Raw genomic sequence first — 15000 nt, 5'->3', positions numbered from 1 at the left:
CATTCCTCACACACTTCTCGCTTCATTTACTCTCACCTTTTGCCATTCTACGCTCAACCTCTCCTAGCATTTCTTCCTACAAGTCCCTTTTACAAGCTCACTTACTCTCACCACTCTCTTCACCCCAACATTTTCTCTTCTGAAAACCTCTACAAATCTTCATCTTCGCCTCCACAATATCATGATGAGACATCTCACCAGCTGCCCCTCTCAGCACATCTACATCCAAAAGTCTCTCTTTTGTTATTCTAACGGAGACGGTACGAGCAACTGAGGCCCTAATCAAGGCCATCCCATCGACGCTTTATATATCGACCAACACCTTGGGGTGGATGAACAGCTGGGTTGACCGTGGACCGACTGCCGCAACCAGGATTCGAACCTATGCACTCGACCCTGGGCGGCCCCTGAATCATTTAGAAACCTCCTTCGAGGAGGATGAGCACTCTCTTCTTCTTCTTGTTCTTCTTCTTGTTTTTCTTCTTCTTCTCCTCTTCCTCCGCTCTCTCTCTCTCTCTCTCTCTCTCTCTCTCTCTCTCTCTCTCTCTCTCTCTCTCTCTCTCTCTCTCTCAGCCTTCGCTAGGTTGATCGACCAGCCCCTAAGGGAGGATGAACAGCTGGGTCTGACTCTGTGGACGCCTGCCGCCACCGGGATTCGAACCTATCAGCTTCGACTCCGCGAACGCGTCACGAACGGGGACGCTAACCGGGGTGGAGGAACCACTCACTTTCCCCTTCACTCTCTCTCTCTCTCTCTCTCTCTCTCTCTCTCTCTCTCTCTCTCTCTCTCTCTCTCTCTCTCTCTCTCTCTAACACGTTACTAACAAGACCCAAGTAGCGACATCTGACGAACTGCGTGAACCGTCGAAAACACAATATAAATAAAATACCATCGGTCCATCTGCTCTGTAACCCAAAGCGTCTTGGGTCTCGTTACAACGAAAACGATGTAACATAAATAGATACACTGGGTTGGCTGGAGCAACCAACTTACGGACACGATCTCGAACCCTGATTTGTTGAATGTCACAGCAAATAACAGTGACTCTCTCTTCTCTCATAGCCAATTCTCAAACAGGGTCGCTGTCACTCTGGTAAGGACATGAGTTCAATATTCAACTGGCTTCAAGGATGGAATGTCTGATCACCAGCTTGGAGGAGGAGGAGGAGAGAAGGAGGGTGTTTGAGTGGCAGAAAGGACGACCCAAGTCCCTCTCGACTTCCTTCAGAATCTGCCTCGGACTTCCCTGATCCTTGGCTGACCAATGTGTACGTTCTCCTCATACTCGCTTTCCCCAACATACCCTCACATGTATATGAGTGGATGGGCCATTCTTCGTCTGTTTCCTAGCGCGTATATTTGCGTGTGTGGACGTATGTATATACATGTGTATGGGGGGGGGGGGGGTTTGGGCCATTTCTTTCGTCTGTTTCCTTGCGCTACCTCGCAAACGCGGGAGACAGCGACAAAAAAATATATATATATATATATATATATATATATATATATATATATATATATATATATATATATATATATATATATATATATATATGTATATATATTGCATTAGGTTACAGTGGTGCGCGTGATCTAGTATATGCATAAACCAACGAGGAAAATGAAACACGATAAGTTGCCAAGTGCACTGTCGTGTAATGATCACATCATCATCTGGGAAGATACAAGAATGAGATGAAAAACGTAGAACAGTCAGCTGATATACATGAAAGAGACGTAGCTAAGACGCCATTGGCAAACAAGCGTTACCACTAAAGTGGCTGTCAGGTTTCACTCCCTCGGCTCAGGTTGCTGGGTTCGAATCCTAGGCGTGGCAGACGGCCTTCACCCAACCCAGGTGTTCATCATCCCCTCTGGGCTGGTCGATAAATAGATACCTGGCTTAGGCTGGTACATATATACACAAGGTTAAGAGACTGGGTAACACGAGTGAAAAAACCCTCTCCCTGTAAGACACGAATGGAAATCACACACAGCCACACACACACACACACTGACTGCAGACCCTCCCCTCTTTCCACGACTCATTTGCATTTACCACCCTCACCTCCCCATCCTTAAACAGATTAAACAGCCGTGGTGACATTTCCGCAAACTTCCACCGGTTAATGGACTAACATCTCATCTGCTGCCCTTCTCAGCACATTCACATCCATGAGTCTCTCCTTTTCGCTCTCATCATTTAGTACACAAATCCATTAATGCCATTAAAGCCCCCGTTTACCATCTTTCCCACCAACCCATGTATACTCTATGCATGTCCCTGTTTTCAACCCAGATGGTCCCACTCACCAGCCCTGTTGCAGCACAAAACTCCACAAGCTAATCATTGGTCTTAAACCCTCGACTGCCACATTTGCCCAGTCTCCTGTCCAACTAAACCATGACTGATACTAGATCCCTCCCATCAAAACTGTAGGCACACTTACTCACCTTTTCCAAAAACCTTCTCCACCTCTCTTCCTCATTCCTATCGTTGCCAGGTGTATGAGCACACTAGTGACCTTTCCATCTCCCGCGATCCATTTTCACTGCAACCCATATTAGTCTCTAAGGCATGTTGGGATAGCGAGCGTCCCAGGCTACAGTGTGAGGGTATGTTGGGGAAAGCGGGTGTCCCAGTGTGAGGGTATTTTGGGAAAGCAAGTGTCCCAGTGTATACAAAAGCGTCCATACACGCCCATATACATATCAGCACATATACATATACGTACATCTACATACACATACACAGATATATATATATATATATATATATATATATATATATATATATATATATATATATATATATATATATATATATATATATATACACACTTGCCTTCATCCTTTCCCGGCGTTACCCCGCCCCACAGGAAACAGCATCACTACCCCGCCTGCTTCAGCGAGGTAGCGCTAGGAAAACAGACAACAAAAGGCCCCATTCGTCCACACTCAGTCACCACCTGTCGTGTGTAATGCACCGAAACCACAGCTCCCTTTCCACATCCCGGCACTTGATGAGGGCCTCAGTTGGCCGTGCCGTCCGAGCTCAAATAAACCCAAATGATCTTGTTACTTATCGCTGCATACCATCGTCAGACACCGTCATGCATAAACCCACCTCCTCTGCATCTCTGGACGTCTTACGAAGACAGACCACGCTCGTCTTAAAATGTTCCGTCTTGCATGACCTAACCTGTATCCTCTCTCTCTGCGAGCTCCTGGTTTGGACTGGGGGAGGAAGGGAGGGGACGCGACCCAGTACGGAGGCAGTCCGGTTAACCGCACCCGGACTCGTTGTCTCTCTAATCCGGCAAACATTATTTACCGTCTGTTGAATAAGGAATGACGAAGCTGTTGCTTCCTGGATGGTTTCTGTGGGTTTTTTTTCTCTACACTCTCGAGGTTCGATTAGGTTTTCTAAAGGTTCACCACAAGTCTATTATTCGACTAATAAGTTATTCTATCATATATATATATATATATATATATATATATATATATATATATATATTGGCTTTGTCGCCTTCTCCCGCGTTAGCGAGGTAGCGCAAGGAAACAGACGAAAGAATGGCCCAACCCACCCACATACACATGTATATACATACACATCCACACCCACAAATATACATACCTATACATCTCAAAGTATACATATATATACACACACAGACATATACATATATACACATATACATAATTCATACAGTCTGCCTTTATTTATTCCCATCGCCACCCCGCCGCACATGGAATAACAACCCCCTCCCCCTCATGTGTGCGAGGTAGCGCTAGGAAAAGACAACAAAGGCCCCATTCGTTCACATTCAGTCTCTAGCTGTCATGTAATAGTGCACCGAAACCACAGCTCCCTTTCCACATCCATGCCCCACAGAACTTTCCATGGTTTACCCCAGACGCTTCACATGCCCTGGATCAATCCATTGACAGCACGTCGACCCCGGTATACCACATCGTTCCAATTCACTCTATTCCTTAAACACCTTTCACCCTCCTGCATGTTCAGGCCCCGAACACTCAAAATCTTTTTCACTCCATCTTTCCACCTCCAATTTGGTCTCCCACTTCTCGTTCCCTCCACCTCCGACACATATATCCTCTTGGTCAATCTTTCCTCACTCATTCTCTCCATGTGACCAAACCATTTCAAAACACCCTCTTCTGCTCTCTCAACCACGCTCTTTTTATTTCCACACATCTCTCTTACCCTTACGTTACTCACTCGATCAAACCACCTCACACCACACATTGTCCTCAAACATCTCATTTCCAGCACATCCATCCTCCTGCGCACAACTCTATCCATAGCCCACGCCTCGCAACCATACAACATTGTTGGAACCACTATTCCTTCAAACATACCCATTTTTGCTTTCCGAGATAATGTTCTCGACTTCCACACATTCTTCAAGGCCCCCAGGATTTTCGCCCCCTCCCCCACCCTATGATCCACCTCCGCTTTCATGGTTCCATCCGCTGCCAGATCCACTCCCAGATATCTAAAACACTTCGCTTCCTCCAGTTTTTCTCCATTCAAACTCACCTCCCAATTGACTTGACCCTCAACCCTACTGTACCTAATAACCTTGCTCTTATTCACATTTACTCTTAACTTTCTTCTTCCACACACTTTTCCAAACTCAGTCACCAGCTTCTGCAGTTTCTCACATGAATCAGCCACCAGCGCTGTATCATCAGCGAACAACAACTGACTCACTTCCCAAGCTCTCTCATCCCCAACAGACTTCATACTTGCCCCTCTTTCCAAAACTCTTGCATTTACCTCCCTAACAACCCCATCCATAAACAAATTAAACAACCATGGAGACATCACACACCCCTGCCGCAAACCTACATTCACTGAGAACCAATCACTTTCCTCTCTTCCTACACGTACACATGCCTTACATCCTCGATAAAAACTTTTCACTGCTTCTAACAACTTGCCTCCCACACCATATATTCTTAATACCTTCCACAGAGCATCTCTATCAACTCTATCATATGCCTTCTCCAGATCCATAAATGCTACATACAAATCCATTTGCTTTTCTAAGTATTTCTCACATACATTCTTCAAAGCAAACACCTGATCCACACATCCTCTACCACTTCTGAAAACCACACTGCTCTTCCCAATCTGATGCTCTGTCATTGCCTATCACCTCTCAATCAATACCCTCCCATATAATTTACCAGATATACTCAACAAACTTATACCCATGTATTATATATATATATATATATATATATTTATATATGATACAGCGCTGGGGGCTGATTCATGTGAGAAACTGCAGAAGCTGGTGACTGAGTTTGGTAAAGTGTGTGAAAGAAGAAAGTTAAGAGTAAATGTGAATAAGAGCAAGGGTATTAGGTACAGTAGGGTTGAGGGTCAAATTCAACGGGGGAGGTAAGTTTGAAGGAGAAAACTGGAGGAAGTAAAGTGTTTTAGATATCTGGGAGTGGATCTGGAGCGGATGGAACCATGGAAGCGGAAGTGGATTCATAGGGTGGGGGAGGGGGGCGAAAATTCTGGGAGCCTTGAAGAATGTGTGGAAGTCGAGAACATTATCTCGGAAAGCAAAAATGGGTATGTTTGAAGGAATAGTGGTTCCAACAATGTTGTATGGTTGCGAGGCGTGGGCTATGGATAGAGTTGTGCGCAGGAGGATGGATGTGCTGGAAATGAGATGTTTGAGGACAATGTAAGGTGTGAGGTGGTTTGATCGAGTAAGTAACGTAAGGGTAAGAGAGATGTGTGGAAATAAAAAGAGCGTGGTTGAGAGAGCAGAAGAGGGTGTTTTGAAATGGTTTGGGCACATGGAGAGAATGAGTGAGGAAAGATTGACCAAGTGAGTGAGAGTGGTGTGAGATGTACCCAGGAGAGTGATAGTGGTGTGAGAGGTACCCGAGTGAGAGTGGTGCGAGAGGTAGCCAAGTAAGTGAGAGTGGTGTGAGAGAGAACCAGGCGAGTGAGAGTGGTGTGAGAGGTAACCAGGTGAGTGAGAGTGGGAACCAGGCGAGTGAGAGTGGTGTGAGAGGTAACCAGGTGAGTGAGAGTGGTTTGAGAGGTACCCAAGTGAGTGAGAGTGGTGACAGAGGTACCCTAAGTGAGTGAGAGTCGTGCGAGAGGTACCCAGATGAGTGAGAGTGGTGTGAGAGGTAACCCCAAGTGAGAGTGGTACTCACCTTGTGCTCTCCCAGATCTTCAACAGTGCAGGACAGTGCCAGGTGAGTGCGAGTGGTGTGAGAGGTACCCAGATGAGTGAGAGTGGTGTGAGAGGTACCCCAAGTGAGTGAGAGTGGTGTGAGAGGTACCCCAAGTGAGTGAGAGTGGTGATAGAGGTACCACAGGTGAGTGAGAGTGGTGTGAGAGACAACCAGGCGAGTGAGAGTGGTGTGAGAGGTACCCCAAGTGAGTGAGAGTGGTGTGAGAGGTACCCAGATGAGTGAGAGTGGTGTGAGAGGTACCCAGATGAGTGAGAGTGGTGCGAGAGGTACCCAGATGAGTGAGAGTGGTGTGAGAGGTACCCAGATGAGTGAGAGTGGTGTGAGAGGTACCCAGATGAGTGAGAGTGGTGTGAGAGGTACCCCAAATGAGTGAGAGTGGTGTGAGAGGTACCCAGGTGAGTGAGAGTGGTGTGAGAGGTACCCAGATGAGTGAGAGTGGTGTGAGAGGTACCCAGATGAGTGAGAGTGTATGAGAGGTAACCAGCTGAGTGAGAGTGGTGTGAGAGGTAAGTGAGAGTGGTACTCACCTTGTGCTCTCCCAGATCTTCAACAGTGCAGGAGAGTGACGCATCTCGCCCCACCGTAACAGTGACGTTGCCAATGCTGCCCACGAACCTCGTCTTCAGCGGCTCTCCCGACGCTACACCTGCGGGGAAGGGAAACGGAGACGTTACAACTCGCTCGAAGCACTACCCACCGTAAATGCAAAATCCCCCACACTGATGATATATATATATATATATATATATATAATATATATTTTTTTTTTTTTTTTTTTCATACGATTCGCCATTTCCCGCATTTGCGAGGTAGCGTTAAGAACAGAGGACTGGGCCTTAGAGGGAAAATCCTCACCTGGCCCCCTTCTCTGTTCCTTCTTTTGGAAAATTAAAAAAAAACTGAGAGGGGAGGATTTCCAGCCACCCGCTCCCTCCCCTTTTAGTCGCCTTCTACGACACGCAGGGAATACGTGGCAAGTATTCTTTCTCCCCTATCCCCAGGGATAAATAATAATAATAACAACAATAATAATTAGCGCTACCTTGCTAACGCAGGAGACAGCGACAAAGTATAATAAGAAAAATAAATAATAATAATGATAATAATAACAATAATAGTAATAACCAAAAAGGCAAGTTTCTCCCTCAATGCCACACTTTTATACTGTTTTACATTCTCTTTCTCATCCAAAAGAAGCCTCAATCAATAGGCTGCATTTCATTATCAGAAGAACTCATTTCGCACATCATTTTCACAAAATTAATGACAAAAATAGCAAGCATAAGCACAGCACACATGATTAAATACAAGAACTAAGAGTAAGACTGGCTCGTGGCCTTAGCTTCATGCTCAATAGCTGTGTCAAGAGCCTACTAGAATGATGCTCCCACGTTCCTGCATCTGGTGTGCTCAGTATTATCACCCTTCCAGTTTCTAAATTTTCTAGTTTAAATCCATGGTTGTTCATCCATTCCAAAACCACAGAAATTCCAGTAAGACAATGACACACCAGCCATTTTGTGTGCATATATATATATATATATATATTCCTATGAGTCCACGGGGGGAAAATGAAACAGGATAAGTTCCCAAGTGCACTTTCGTATAATAATCACATCATCAGGGGAGACACAAGAGAGAAATATAACAAGAGACGAAGCTAGGACGCCAAAATGGCGTCCTAGCTTCGTCTCTTCGTTATCATCAACTGACTGTTATATTTCTCTCATGTCTCCCCTGGTGATGTGATTATTACACGAAAGTGCACTTGGCAACTTATCCGGTTTCATTTTCCCCGTGGACTCATAGGAATATCTTGATCACGCGCAAAATTGTGATCCTTTCCAATACATATTCCAATATATATATATATATATATATATATATATATATATATATATATATATATATATATATATATATATATATATATATTTTTGCGAGGCTGTATCTAAAGGCGTCTTCCACACTGCCCTGCTACTGTACGTAGCGCAGCCTTAGGAGGCCGCTATAGACCCTGAGGCTAATGATAACTAGATAAATGATAAACGGCGATTATAATAACACGGACCCCCACACTGAGCTATACAGAGGCGCTATCTTGCTATATCGGGAAACGAGGAAGGTTAATGATATAATTACGTGAAATGTCACACAGGTAAACGAGCTCGGAATGACGTAATGGCGGTACGTCGTAGAATAACTGAGGGGGGGGGGGTGGAGGTCTTCTACCCCCCACAGCTGGGTCTGGCACCTTACCTTACCTTACGTATACCTTACGATGGTTTGGGAGGTCTTCTACCCCCCACAGCTGGGTCTGGCACCTTACCTTACCTTACGTATACCTTACGATGGTTTGGGAGGTCTTCTACCCCCACAGCTGGGTCTGGCACCTTACCTTACCTTACGATGGTTTGGGAGGTCTTCTACTCCCCACAGCTGGGTCTGGCACCTTACCTTACCTTACGATGGTTTGGGAGGTCTTCTACCCCCCACACAGCTGGGTCTGGCACCTTACCTTACCTTACGTATACCTTACGATGGTTTGGGAGGTCTTCTACCCCCCACAGCTGGGTCTGGCACCTTACCTTACCTTACGTATACCTTACGATGGTTTGGGAGGTCTTCTACCCCCACAGCTGGGTCTGGCACCTTACCTTACGTATACCTTACGATGGTTTGGGAGGTCTTCTACCCCCCACAGCTGGGTCTGGCACCTTACCTTACCTTACGATGGTCTGGGAGGTCTTCTACCCCCCACAGCTGGGTCTGGCACCTTACCTTACCTTACGTATACCTTACGATGGTTTGGGAGGTCTTCTACCCCCCACAGCTGGGTCTGGCACCTTACCTTACGTATACCTTACGATGGTTTGGGAGGTCTTCTACCCCCACAGCTGGGTCTGGCACCTTACCTTACGTATACCTTACGATGGTTTGGGAGGTCTTCTACCCCCCACAGCTGGGTCTGGCACCTTACCTTACCTTACGTATACCTTACGATGGTTTGGGAGGTCTTCTACCCCCCACAGCTGGGTCTGGCACCTTACCTTACCTTACGTATACCTTACGATGGTTTGGGAGGTCTTCTACCCCCCACAGCTGGGTCTGGCACCTTACCTTACCTTACGTATACCTAACGATGGTTTGGGAGGTCTTCTACCCCCCACAGCTGGGTCTGGCACCTTACCTTACCTTACGTATACCTTACGATGGTTTGGGAGGTCTTCTACCCCCCATAGCTGGGTCTGGCACCTTACCTTACATATACCTTACGATGGTTTGGGAGGTCTTCTACCCCCCACAGCTGGGTCTGGCACCTTACCTTACCTTACGATGGTTTGGGAGGTCTTCTACCTCTCACAGCTGGGTCTGGCACCTTACCTTACCTTACGATGGTTTGGGAGGTCTTCTACCCCCCACAGCTGGGTCTGGCACCTTACCTTACCTTACGTATACCTTACGATGGTTTGGGAGGTCTTCTACCCCCCACAGCTGGGTCTGACAACTTACCTTACCTTCGATGGTTTGGGAGGTCTTCTACCCCCCACAGCTGGGTCTGGCACCTTACCTTACCATGGTTTGGGAGGTCTTCTACCCCCACACCCCCACAGCTGGGTCTGACACCTTACCTTACCTTCGATGGTTTGGGAGGTCTTCTACCCCCACAGCTGGGTCTGGCACCTTACCTTACCTTACGTATACCTTACGATGGTTTGGGGGGTCTTCTACCCCCCACAGCCGGGTCTGGCACCTTACCTTACGTATACCTTACGATGGTTTGGGAGGTCTTCTACCCCCCACAGCTGGGTCTGGCACCTTACCTTACCTTACGTATACCTTACGATGGTTTGGGAGGTCTTCTACCCCCCACAGCTGGGTCTGGCACCTTACCTTACCTTACGTATACCTTACGATGGTTTGGGAGGTCTTCTACCCCCACAGCTGGGTCTGGCACCTTACCTTACCTTACGTATACCTTACGATGGTTTGGGAGGTCTTCTACCCCCCACAGCTGGGTCTGGCACCTTACCTTACCTTACGTATACCTTACGATGGTTTGGGAGGTCTTCTACCCCCACAGCTGGGTCTGGCACCTTACCTTACCTTACGATGGTTTGGGAGGTCTTCTACCCCCCACAGCTGGGTCTGGCACCTTACCTTACGTATACCTTACGATGGTTTGGGAGGTCTTCTACCCCCCACAGCTGGGTTTGGCACCTTACCTTACCTTACGTATACCTTACGATGGTTTGGGAGGTCTTCTACCCCCCACAGCTGGGTCTGGAACCTTACCTTACCTTACCTTACCTTACGATGGTTTGGGAGGTCTTCTACCCCCCACAGCTGGGTCTGGCACCTTACCTTACGTATACCTTACGATGGTTTGGGAGGTCTTCTACCCCCCACAGCTGGGTCTGGCACCTTACCTTACCTTACGATGGTCTGGGAGGTCTTCTACCCCCCACAGCTGGGTCTGGCACCTTACCTTACGTATACCTTACGATGGTTTGGGAGGTCTTCTACCCCCCACAGCTGGGTTTGGCACCTTACCTTACCTTACGTATACCTTACGATGGTTTGGGAGGTCTTCTACCCCCCACAGCTGGGTCTGGCACCTTACCTTACCTTACCTTACCTTACGATGGTTTGGGAGGTCTTCTACCCCCCACAGCTGGGTCTGGCACCTTACCTTACCTTACGTATACCTTACGATGGGGATATGGGGAAAAGAATACTTCCCACGTATTCCCTGCGTGTCGTAGAAGGCGACTAAAAGGGGAGGGAGCGAGGGTGGGGCTGGAAATCCTCCCTTCTCGTTTTGAATTTTCCAAGAGAGGGAACAGAGAAGGGGGCCAAGTGAGGATATTCCCTCTGAGGTTCTGTCCTCTGTTCTTAACGCTACCTCGCTTATGCGGGAAATAGCGTATTTGTATGAATACACACACACACAAACATTATATATATATATATATATATATATATATATATATATATATATATATATATATATATATATATATATATATGTATGTGTGTGTGTGTGTGTGTGTGTGTGTGTGTGTGTGTGTGTGTGTGTGTGTAATTCTAAAATGCGCATTCCAGTGTACATAACCACTGAAAATCCTACCTAACTAAATAGCAAGACAATCGCCCACTTTCTTAAGAAAATTCAGCTGCATTCCCATCCACTCCGGCCACTTTGTCGCGCTCCACCTTACGCAGGGCTTTCGCCACCTCTCCTCTTTTCACCACACCACTTGTTATGACATTGCACACACCTCCACGCCCGTAAGACATCTCACATCTGGTACCTTCTCAACGAACACATCAATACGCATACATACACACATACATACACATATACATACATCCATACATACATATATATTCATAAACATGCATTTAATGTCCACAAATTAGACCAAGCTCTTCCAGCGCCCCCTGGCGCTACCCGAGGCCCCGAACTTTGAACCTTTGGTCAGTAGTGAACTTCTCACGTTCTCCACGCCCATCCTCAATCGTCAGCGGACCCAGAACTTCGCCTCGAAGTTTGTCTCGCCTGAACTTCAAGATGCGAAGTTGGCCACACCCAGGTGTGGGGGTGTGGGGGGGGTGTGCCATACGTGTGGGGGGTGTGGGGGGGGCGTGTGCCATATGTGTGGGGGTGTGGGGGGTGTGCCATACGTGTGAGAGGCGTGTGCCATACGTGTGGGGGTGTGGGGGGCGTGTGCCATATGTGTGGGGGTGGGGGGGCGTGTGCCATACGTCTGGGGGTGGGGGGGGCGTGTGCCATACGTGTGGGGGTGGGGGGGCGTGTGCCATATGTGTGGGGGTGAGGGGGCGTGTGCCATACGTGTGGGGGTGGGGGGGCGTGTGCCATACGTGTGAGAGGCGTGTGCCATACGTGTGGGGGTGTGGGGGGGCGTGTGCCACACCCAGGTGTGGGGGTGGGGGGGGCGTGTGCCATACGTCTGGGGGTGGAGGGGCGTGTGCCATACGTGTGAGAGGCGTGTGCCATACGTGTGGGGGTGTGGGGGGGCGTGTGCCATACCCAGGTGTGGGGGTGTGTGGGGGCGTGTGCCATACAGGTGTGGGGGTGTGGGTGTGGGAGGGCGTCCACTCTCCCATAACTCCAATGTCGGTTTGATTGTGGGCGTGGGAGAGAGAGAGAGAGAGAGAGAGAGAGAGAGAGAGAGAGAGAGAGAGAGAGAGAGAGAGAGAGTTGGGAGGTGTGTTTGGAGACGTCTCAAAAGGAAAACGTAATTAACTCAAAACAAGTGGGTGTCACTACGCGCCCCGTGGGGGTAGGAGGGGGGGGGGGGGGGCACGCGCCGCCCGCTTCACCCACCCATATCCCGTCGTCAGCATATCTGTGGCAGCTGACGGTGGGCGGCGTTGTACAGCACAGTGTGGCGGGCGGCCACGCCCGCCTCCCCGCCCTAGGCGTGCTACACCCGCGTCCTACACTGTGCTACACCCGCGGCCTACACTGTGCTACACCCGCGGCCTACATTGTGCTACACCCGCGGCCTACACTGTGCTACACCCACGTCCTACACTGTGCTACACCCGCGGCCTACACGGTGCTACACTCGCGGCCTACACTGTGCTACACCCGCGGCCTACACTGTGCTACACCCGCGGCCTACACTGTGCTACACCCGCGTCCTACACTGTGCTACACCCGCGTCCTACACTGCGCTACACCCGCAACGTACACTGTGCTACATCTCTCTCTCTCTCTCTCTCTCTCTCTCTCTCTCTCTCTCTCTCTCTCTCTCTCTCTCTCTCTCTCTCTCTCACTGCCTTTTCTATACGTCATGTCTCCTGAAGCGATATATATGGACAACTGAATGCCACCTCATTAACGCTATATATATATATATATATATATATATATATATATATATATATATATATATATATATATGCTGAAAAGGAGCACAGTTGAGCGTGTGATCAAGTATATTCCTATACGTCCACGAGGGGTGGGAATGAAACGTGTTAAGTTCCCAAGTGCACTTTCGTGTAATGATCACATCATCATCATATAATTTACCAGGAATACTCAACAAACTTATACCTCTGTAATTTGAGCACTCACTCTTATCCCCTTTGCCTTTGTACAATGGCACTATGCACGCATTCCGCCAATCCTCAGGCACCTCACCATGAGTCATACATACATTAAATAACCTTACCAACCAGTCAACAATACAGTCACCCCCTTTTTTAATAAATTCCACTGCAATACCATCCAAACCCGCCGCCTTGCCGGCTTTCATCTTCCGCAAAGCTTTTACTACCTCTCCTCTGTTTACTAAATCATTCTCACTGACTTGGCACACCACCTCGACCAAAACACCCTATATCTGCCACTCTATCATCAAACAGATTCAACAAACCTTCAAAATACTCACTCCATCTCCTTCTCACATCACCACTACTTCTCATTACCTCTCCATTTGCCCCCTTTACCGATGTTCCCATTTGTTCTCTTGTCTTACGCATTTTATTTACCTCCTTCCAAAACGTCTTTTTATTCGCCCAAAAATTTAACGATGCTCTCTCACCCCAACTCTCATTTGCCCTCTTTTCACCTCTTGCACCTTTCTCTTGACCTCCTGCCTCTTTCTTTTTATATCTCCCAGTCATTTGCATTATTTCCCTGCAAAACTCGTCCAAATGTCTCTCTTCTCTTTTACTAATAATCTTACTTCTTCATCCCGCCACTCACTACCCTTTCTAATCTGGCCCCCTCCCACGCTTCTCATGCCACAAGCATCTTTAGCGCAAGCCATCACTGCTTCCCGAAATACATCCCATTCCTCCCCAACTCCTCTTACGTCCTTTGCTCTTACCTTTTTTCCATTCTGTACTCAGTCTCTCCTGGTACTTCCTCATACAGGTCTCCTTCCCAGGCTCACTTACTCTCACCACTCTCTTCACCCCAACATTCTCTCTTCTTTTCTGAAAACCCATACAAATCTTCACCTTAGCTTCCACAAGATAATGATCAGACATCCCTCCAGTTGCACTTCTCAGCACATTAACATCCAAAAGTCTCTCTTTCGCGCGCCTATCAATTAACACGTAATCCAATAACGCTCTTTGGCCATCTCTCCTACTTACATACGTATACTTATGTATATCTCGCTTTTCAAACCAGGTATTCCCAATCATCAGTCCTTTTTCAGCACATAAATCTACAAGCTCTTCTTCTCCATTTCCATTTACAGCATATATATCCTTGCTTAAGGCAGAGGTACCAACATAACCGAGCACCCTCGAAGAGAAGGATGAACAGCTGGGTGGACTGTGGACAGACTGCCGGAACCAGGTGATCTTTAACTACCATTTGACCCATACCCTACACTTACCCCAGCCCAACCGGTACATATACACAGACGTGTGTGTGTGTGTGTGTGTGTGTGTGTGTGTGTGTGTATGTGTGTGTGTGTGTGTGTGTGTGTGTGTGTGTGTGTGTGTGTGCGAGACAACACGAAACTCGCGCAACGAAATTTGCAACAAAGTCGAAAAAAAGTTAGCGGAAGGCCGGCAGAAGAAACCACACACACACACACACACACACACACACACACACACACACTTCCAGTATATGTAGTGGTCTGTTTCTCTGTCTCACACACGAAGACCTTATGTGAACACACACACACACACACACACACACACACACACACACACACACACACACAATCACACACACACACACACAC

The 15000-nt window shown here is 47.7% G+C and overlaps 1 protein-coding gene across 1 annotated transcript in view; it reads right to left on the bottom strand.

Moving 5' to 3' along the window:
- The window catches only part of LOC139767443 (uncharacterized), an 87357-nt gene that overhangs the window by 63611 nt on the left and 8746 nt on the right, over positions 1–15000 (bottom strand). Inside the window, exon 2 of the mRNA XM_071696825.1 lies at positions 6787–6905. Within this exon, the coding sequence (XP_071552926.1) occupies positions 6787–6905 (119 nt within the window). The remainder of the gene's footprint in view (positions 1–6786; positions 6906–15000) is intronic.

Source organism: Panulirus ornatus, chromosome 61 (assembly GCF_036320965.1).
Source record: "Panulirus ornatus isolate Po-2019 chromosome 61, ASM3632096v1, whole genome shotgun sequence".
Classification (NCBI taxonomy): Eukaryota; Metazoa; Arthropoda; class Malacostraca; order Decapoda; family Palinuridae; genus Panulirus; species Panulirus ornatus.
Note: the sequence above shows the minus strand (reverse complement) of the source record. Positions and strands in the feature narration are given on the sequence as shown.